The sequence below is a fragment of the Portunus trituberculatus genome, chromosome 48 (assembly GCF_017591435.1).
Source record: "Portunus trituberculatus isolate SZX2019 chromosome 48, ASM1759143v1, whole genome shotgun sequence".
Classification (NCBI taxonomy): Eukaryota; Metazoa; Arthropoda; class Malacostraca; order Decapoda; family Portunidae; genus Portunus; species Portunus trituberculatus.
In genome coordinates this window covers 27,308,596-27,317,418 of record NC_059302.1, presented here as the reverse complement: position 1 = coordinate 27,317,418, position 8,823 = coordinate 27,308,596, and the positions used below count along the sequence as shown (strand labels likewise).

At 45.8% G+C, this 8,823-nt stretch overlaps 1 protein-coding gene across 3 annotated transcripts in view; it reads left to right on the top strand.

The window, feature by feature from the left end:
- The window catches only part of LOC123498708 (max-binding protein MNT-like), a 34,162-nt gene that overhangs the window by 20,821 nt on the left and 4,518 nt on the right, over positions 1-8,823 (top strand). For 2 of the 3 annotated variants that reach the window (XM_045246071.1, XM_045246073.1), the window contains exons 1-4: positions 789-1,310; positions 4,627-5,305; positions 5,459-5,615; positions 7,446-8,262. In XM_045246071.1, coding sequence (XP_045102006.1) covers positions 1,220-1,310; positions 4,627-5,305; positions 5,459-5,615; positions 7,446-8,262 — 1,744 coding nt within the window. In that variant the 5' untranslated portion in view covers positions 789-1,219. Of the gene's footprint in view, positions 1-788; positions 1,311-4,626; positions 5,306-5,458; positions 5,616-7,445; positions 8,263-8,823 lie in introns of those variants that run through there. The other variant, XM_045246072.1, reaches the window with a different exon arrangement.

Below are 8,823 nucleotides of genomic sequence, written 5' to 3'. Positions count from 1 at the left end.
GTATGTACTAATTTTATCTAAATGGTATGTTAAAATCTCTCTCTCTCTCTCTCTCTCTCTCTCTCTCTCTCTCTCTCTCTCTCTCTCTCTCTCTCTCTCTCTCTCTCTCTCCTCTCTCTCTCTCTCTTCCTTTTCCCTCCTACTCCCCCCTAGACGGTGTGCCCTGGTGTGGGCCGATCAATGATGTCTAGGTCACTCTCTCTCTCTCTCTCTCTCTCTCTCTCTCTCTCTCTCTCTCTCTCTCTCTCTCTCTCTCTCTCTCTCTCTCTCTCTCTCTCTCTCTCTCTCTCTCTCTCTCTCTCAATAAGTAACGTTGGGATTTATTTAGTGTTCATTACCATCTTTATTGTCGTGGCTGTTGTTGCTAATAATGTTGCAAGTTAACCATGGCTGTGCACACAGGGGTAAGGGAACATTCATGACGGGATGAGGGTGACGGTGGGGGCGTAGCGGAGTGGGGGAAGGGAGGTAGGTGGTGCAGGCCGCGATCAGCTGACGCATGACGGACTCTACTGGGTCGTGTGTACACCGCTCGCACGTCTACACAACCTGTACGTACGCCCTGTTAAATAGCACACACACACACACACACACACACACACACACACACACACACAGGCGCATTCTGCACGGCGCTGCTTAGGTAGTGGCCATAGTGACAGTCGGTGTGACCTGCGTGACCCGCGTATAGTGCCACCGTCTGACCCTCTTCCTCCCTTCCCCCAACGTGCTGCTGCAAGGGGAGCGGGGTGGTGGGGGGAGGTGGCTGGCAGGCGGCGGCGCGGCAGTCCTAGCTGGGGCGCCGGGGGAGGAGGACGCACTTCTCCGTCGGTCGCGGGAGTATCACGCTCGCCGCCCCAGTGTTGCCTCTAGTCAAAACTCAGGTGTCGGGACCAGCTGCAGGTGGCAACCACGTCTCCTGTCCTGCTCCCAGAGCCCGCTTGTCCCCCGTAGCCCGCACTGAGGGTAAGGGACAGCCTGTTTGGCCAGCCACCCAGCCAGCCAGCCGGGCCTCAAGGTCGGCTGATAGACTGTACGAGATTGGCGGCAGAGCATGAGTGGGAGTGTAGCGGCGGAGAGGAGTGTGCGGGAGGAGGCGCTACGCTCGTGGAGGAACACATAAAGTGACTGCCATGCTCGCAAGGACCGTGATGAGTTGAGTGCCCAGTGTAGGGAGTCGGTGTTGTGTAGGTGTAGCCGAACGCACCGACCCGGGCCCATGGTGAAGATGGGCCTCAAGCAGCCCGACCGCACGGAGAAGTGGTCTCATCCACCTAAGAAGAAATGGATCTACAACTACCTCGCGGACGGTAAGGCGGTGCTGGGCCTCCCTCCATTAACAGACGGGCGTTGGACACGTCGGCCTGATCAGGAACAACGCAACACTGCTGACGCCACACACTGAAACACTCACTCCTATACAGCCGACACCCATCCCTGTGGCGTGAAAGGCGAAAGCTAGTGCAGGTGGCGAGTCTGAGAGCTAAGAGTCCCCAACCCAGTTCTCCCTTCTTCCCTGGAAACCCCTTAGATCCCTGCTTCGTCGTTTTAAATAGATCTCCGGCATCCATCACCACATCCTGGACTACCACCTCCCACCACTTCCCCTGTCCCTGTGAACTCGAATGCCTCTTGTCACTGTCCCCTGACATGCTGCAGCACCCCTGACAGCCTTGGCACCCTTTGACACTCATTTGGTCCTCAATGGGGACTTTTCTTATCCAGGGGAACTGCTGCTCCTGACAGATAACCTCTGGCCCTTGAAACCCTGAGGTCGTTTGTTATTTTTGTAGCGCCCTAGTCTTGGCACCTTTCTTTCCGGCACCCTGCTAGATCTTATGACACCCATATACCTTTTGGCACGGACATAAATTGTTATTATTATTATTATTATTATTATTTTATTATTAGAGAGAGAGAGAGAGAGAGAGAGAGAGAGCGCAGTGGAATGTTGCTGGTGTACAGGTGTCTGGGAGCAGCTTTCAAATGGAACAAGTGTGGCCATTGAAGGGAATGTACGTGTACATACGCACGAGTAAACACACACACACACACACACACACACACACACACACACACACACACACAGGGTGGATGGAAGGACAGGCATAAATTAATTCTTTTGAAAGACAGGTAGTAAAGGACTTGCGTGTGTAAAAGTAGAAGACGACTTTGATCTTATGTAATTTGTCAGCAACCTTATCATTCCTTCAATCCATATGGTAGAATGAAGGCCGTATGTGTGTGTGTGTGTGTGTGTGTGTGTGTGTGTGTGTGTGGGCGAAGGGGACGTGTGGATGTGGAAACGGTCGGTGGGGGTAGGTGGATGGTAGGGTGGTTTGGTGGGAGAGGGTTAGGCTTGTGGGTGGTGGAGGGTGAGAGACAGGAGTGAGAGGTAGAAGGGGGGAGAGGGAGGGAAGGAGGGAGCTAGTGCACTTGCCAGGTTGCCAAATACGATATAGCAACGTCGCTCGGCATGGCTAGTGGTGTGTTGGGTCCTGTTGCCACTTCGTACCTTACTCCCCCACACCTTCCCTCACGTGCACCCCCTCTCAGGTATTTTGATAGCGGCGGTGCCCGGAGGCGAGGAGGTACGCAATATCTATGAAGGTCGTGTGTGTGTGTGTGTGTGTGTGTGTGTGTGTGTGTGTTTACCTAGTTGTATTTACCTAGTTGTAGTTTTACAGGGCCTGGGCTTTATGCTCGTGTGGCCCCGTCTCCATATATACACTTATCCAATTTCTCTTTAAAACTATGTACACTCTTTGCTGACACCATTTCCTCACTCAAACTGTTCCAAGTCTCAACACATCTTTGCGGGAAACTAAATTTTTTAACATCTCTCAGACATCTTCCCTTCCTCAGTTTCTTACTATGCGATCTTGTGCTTCTAATGTCATATTCTTCTCTGAGGATTAGTTTCTCATTATCCACTTGATCCATTCCGTTAATCAATTTATAAACTTGTATCAGATCCCCTCTCTCTCTTCTCTGTTCCAGGGTTGGTAGATCCATAGCTTTTAGTCTCTCCTCATATGTCATCCCTTTAAATTCTGGAACCATTCTTGTAGCCATTTTTTGTAGTCTCCAATTTCCTTATGTGTTTCTTTTTATGGGGAATCCACACAACTCCTGCATATTCCAATCTAGGTCTTATTTTAGTACTTATCAATTTCTTCATCATTTCTTTGTCCATATAGTGAAATGCTAATCCAATATTCCTTAGCAAATTACACGTCTCTCTGAAAATTCTATCAATATGGCTTACAGGTTGATTGTTTTCTTCCATTGTCACTCCCAAGTCCTTTTCCTTTTTTACTTTTTCTAGTTCTACTCCATCTCCCATCTTATAGATTCCCACTGGTCGTCTTTCACTTTTTCCCATTTCCATGACATGGCTTTTGTCCACATTGACGAAAGTGTGTGTGTGTGTGTGTGTCATATTTCCGTCTCTTGTGTACGTGCCACTTGATGAACATAACTAGCTTCAGAGGATTTTATTGTCACATGCATCTCTCTCTCTCTCTCTCTCTCTCTCTCTCTCTCTCTCTCTCTCTCTCTCTCTCTCTCTCTCTCTCTGTGTGTGTGTGTGTGTGTGTGTTCCTCGAGTAGCAGTTTTGGACTCCTAAGCTGAAGTCGCAGAAAGGTCACACAGACATCTGCTTCGCTCGTCGCTCGCCTTTCCTCTTGCCGTTGCTGAACTTTGCTGACCTGACAGGAAGTTAAATCACCATGGTAGGCAAGAGGCGAGCGGTGATGGCGGGTGGCGGCGGCAACCTGCTGGTGTCCAAAACAGGTTACTTGGCACGAAGGTCACAGCAGCGTCACTCCCTTCATCCTTGCGCCGCTGCTGCTTTGATACGATTTATTTATAGTCACTTGTCGCGTGTATACTACGTTAGTGTGAATGTACTTACATGACCATGTGCGTATGTTTTACAGCGTGCGTGTGTGTAGGCATGTGTGTTTAGATACGTGATTCAGCAAGTAGGAGGAAGTGTTAAAACGATCCACCACGACATTCAAACTAAGTCAACAGTAAAAAAAAAAATAATAATAATAATAATAAATAAATAAATAAATAAATAAAATAATAATAAAATAATAAAAAGATTGGCCCAGCAAGTGGATGAATCTGATGTCCACTCAAGTCTGGTGCACCAGCAAGTTTACAAAGCCAATGTACTACTTGACGAGATAGCTTGACCTGACAGGTGCTGAATCAGTGCCTGCCAGGGTAGAAGTGATGCTGCGCAAACTAGGTTGCAAAAAGTGAAGATATTCTCCATAGGAAAATGAATAAAATAAAGTCAAAGATGCTCATTTGGGATTGCGTGTAGTAGGTGGCAGGATGGTGGCGGCAGAGACTAGGGTGGTTGTGTGGAGGGCGGCCCGTTATGGTCGCCACATGTGTTGTTACATAAACAGTCAAAGGGCCGCGTCAGTCTTCACTTCCACGTGCGCGCGCAGAACTCCGCCTTCCACACAGCTAGCCTGCCCTCCCATGTCTGCATCCACGTCTGCATGGTAACCCCTTCTATTAATGTTTTGGCGTTTGTTTTTCTTGCATTGGAGCGCCGGGATCTGTGATGTCCTTAGGGTGACTAACTCATTTTGTTGTTGCAGATGAGGGAGGAGAGGAAGGAGGGGAGGACGAGGGGGTGAAACGGGAGGCTGTAGTGCAGCGGACGGCTGATAACCTTCCCAGGGCCGCGCCAACGACCATCCCCCATCACCACCCTCACAACAACCATCACCACAACAACCACCACCACCACCACCATCATCATCACCACCATCACCATAACAGTAATCACCGGGGCGTGGGGCCGAATTCCCCGCCGCCTGCGCCCCGCACTGCCCCTACCAGCCCCGCCCACGCTCGCGACGAGCCACCTCAACAACGACGGGTACCAGCGCTGTCCACGCCCACGCTAGGCGTAAGGGGCACTCCCAGTGGACAGACGCAGGGTGGGGGACAGCACCACACCTCTCCGCGGACTTCGCTGTCTTATCCCGGGTCGCCGGCAGCATCCCCGTCCCCGCTAGGACTGCTCAGCGTCTTCCGGCAGGAGTCCTCGTCGCCGCCCTCCAGCTCCAGTAGCACAGGCGACACCTCCAGCCTGCCCCCTCGTTTGGGGCCCGACGCTACTCATCATCAGCAGCAGCACCAGCCTGGGCCACACCTTAACAATGGCCTGACAAAGTCGCTTACTTTATCCCCCGCCCATCACAGCACCTTCTCTCACCATGGGCTGTACTCTCCTGATGACCCATCCTTTAAGGATGATAAGAAGCGTTCAGGGTGTGTCTCGAAGCATTAATTATCTTAGAGAATAATGAAAGAATTAGAAATCTGCCCAATTTGTTGGATATATTATTAGAAAGTTTTCCATGAACAAAAAACGAATACTATTCAATAGTCTCAAACTTTCCTTCCCACTTGCCTCTCCCACAGAAGTACTCCATCACGGGAGGTGCACAATAAACTGGAGAAGAATCGCCGTGCGCACCTGAAGGAATGCTTTGAAACCTTAAGGCGGCAGCTGCCCTCCATGGATGACAAGAAGATATCCAACCAGACCATCCTCAAGGCCGCCCACAAACACATCCAAGTGAGTGATGTGGCCCTTCGTATCGTTATCATCGGTAGTACAACCTGACTAGGTGTGCATGTATAATTAAGGTTATAGTGTGATAAGCCCCATATCATTGCATGCCAGGTGTGTCACAAGATAGGGAGTTAGAGGGTTAACACCTTTTTATTTTCATGTGCCAACTTCACATTAAGAGTGGCCTCTGTTACTTCAGTCCTGTAGGACTGTGATCCGCATACATTTTAATGAATTTTTTGAGAGATGCTGATTGTTATATTCGCATCCTCATTAATTCTTGTGTAAAAATTAGCAACTTTGAACCATCATCTTACTCCTGCATAATATATTTTTAGCCAGAAACTTTACGTCACTCTGTTCTTAGTTGCCACTTGCCTGGCTTAAGAAATGACGTCATAGGTATTGATTTATCTTGGCTTCTTCACCCCAGGTGTCTCATCTCAACCCCCCTTTCATCACCACTGACATGCATGGGAATGACCCCCTTTAAAGAAGTAGCTCTGTGCTGGTATTTAAATGGAATAGAATCTGGATGGCACATGTTGATGCATATTGTTACTGTGTCTCATTTATGCATTGGAAGAAATTGTGTAAAATTGAGTGCCTTTACTTTATAATGAAATTAAGAGATGATATGAAAGCAGTAAAAGAAAAACAAATAAACAAAAAAAATAATAAAACTTGCTAAGTGATAACAATTTGAAAGGATGAATATTAGTAACACTTATAAATGGTTAAGTTGCTTCTCTTTTTTTACTACCATTGGGAGAAGTTGATATATTGGGCAGTTCCTTTGACATCATTGTGATCCATAACATAAATGGTGGAGATATAGTGTTATTAAGTTGCTTTCAAGAGGGTGTAATAGTAGTAAGCAGTGATTTTCCATGCCAAGAGAAGCACAAAACATTGAATTGGCTTTCTTTATGTGCCAGACTCATATATGTAGTTCAGTAAATTCTATTTGTAGCTGTTCTGTCACATCACTTCCCATATTCCTCCTTGGGATCTTAAGCCATGTGTACAGTATACACTAATTTATTCAAAGGCACTTTTCTATCATATCATCCATTATTTTTTAATATAATTTTTTTTTTTTTTTTAAAGTTTTGAGTGTTGCATTTTAAACCATAATGTAAAATAAACCAAGTTATGGTTTATTATGTGTTCATTAACAAGTATATTTAATGTAATTTATCATGTATTTTCAAACAATGTTGGATTTTCTTGATTGAAATTTAGTCTCTCTCTCTCTCTCTCTCTCTCTCTCTCTCTCTCTCTCTCTCTCTCTCTCTCTCTCTCTCTCTCTCTCTCTCTCTCTCTCTCGTCTACACAGAATGATAATTTGAAAATTGGGTGATTGGATCATGATGGAATTGGTTGATGAAGCTAAAGTTGTTCTTGTGCACCATTATGTAATACTTGTTTTATGATTCTGTGACATCTTGCATTTCTTTTATGATCTTTTCAGAAAATTTACCTATGTATATTTTGGCACTCAAACAAGCTCATATGATAAAGCTGATCTTAGAAAGTTACTGTAAGTAATTAGACTGGAATTGTAGAAACAGCATTGACTACTCAAAATTAAGTGAATTTGATAGAGTAACTCGATTACTTATTGTTGTTTCACAAAAAAATTAAGCTTATGACAATTTCAATGGCTGAGTGTTATAAGTGTTTTATTAAAAAGGATTACTGATGTTATTGGTCAGTGTGCTCTGCTGGATGATGAAGGCTTCTTGAAGTACAGTAGAGTGGTATTGATGTGTGGTGAGAGTTGAGATAGCAAGCATTAGGTTTTCATAAGGTTTGACTTATGTTTGGCAGAGCTTGAAGAGGAAGGAGCGAGAGTATGAACATGAAATGGAGCGTCTTGCCCGGGAGAAGATTGCCCACCAGCAGAAGCTTTCAGCACTCAAAAAGGAACTGTCAGCCCGTTGGGACCATATTGACTTTAATGCTCTGTTACCAGACATGGCTTCCCTTGATCAGCACCGTGACAAGGAAACCAAGTCTACTACTACTGCCTCAGAGCAGCCTGATCTAGAGGATGATGCTCGGGATGCTGGTACTCAAGTATCTCCTGCATCACCTCGTCTACATCCAGAACCTCCAGCCCGCCCACCACCATCTGTACCAAGCACCACCCTGGCTGACAGTGGTCCTGGGATGGCAGCCCCAAGGGACCAGCATTTTACAGATCCCAATCAGCCACTGAATTTATCCACTAGCATGGTGGAACCCTCCAGAGCACCTCAGATGGTGTCTCAGCCAGGCCGATCCCCCCACCATGCCACAGATTGGGGCACACAACAACCTTATCAACAACCCACTTTCACTACTGCCACAGGTACAGGAGGGGAAGAGGCATGGCAAGCAGTTGAGGTAAGCTCAGGACCAACCAGTGCCACCAGGGACACTGTTACTACAGTGGCTGGTGACCACCTGTCAATCATGGGTGGTACAGCTGGCATTCACCTGCCAGCACATTTGGTGGCTGGTGGTGTGCAGCTCAATGGTGCCCCAGGGGGTCTCTTAGGCCAACCAGCAATACAAGTTATCACTCCTGAAGGGTACAAGCTGCTACCTGCTGATCATGCTCCTAATGGCGCCAAGCCTCTCACGATTACCCTTGCCCATCCAGGTTAGTATATATATATATATATATATATATATATATATATATATATATATATATATATATATATATATATATATGCACACCACAGACATGCATCTTGTGTTGCACACCATACACAAAATTTAGAGAATTATTGGAAGGTGAATGGTAATAGTGACAACTAAATTAATTCACAGTTATGCTTGTATTGCTAATATTTCATGTGTCATTTTCTTTATATTTAGTAGGTAATAAAATACATGTCTAGTATTCTGATGAACTTTTAATTTCAAGTCTTTAAATTATAAATTTATTGTCATATACTTATAAAAATATTGTCAAATTAAGTAACCGTGATATTTTGTTATATTTATTGGGAAGAAAGTTTTGATAAGGGATGAATGAATTTCATTTAAACAGAGAATTATGGGATCAGCTGTTATATCTATTGCTTGTGATGTTCCTTGTAGGAAAAAATATTATTTTATGATTATGCAGCTCAAGAAGTAAGATTGAATTGGCCTAGGATTGGAGGATAACCAACAGAGAAGATTGTGGTTAATTGTTGTGCTATTGTAGAGTCAG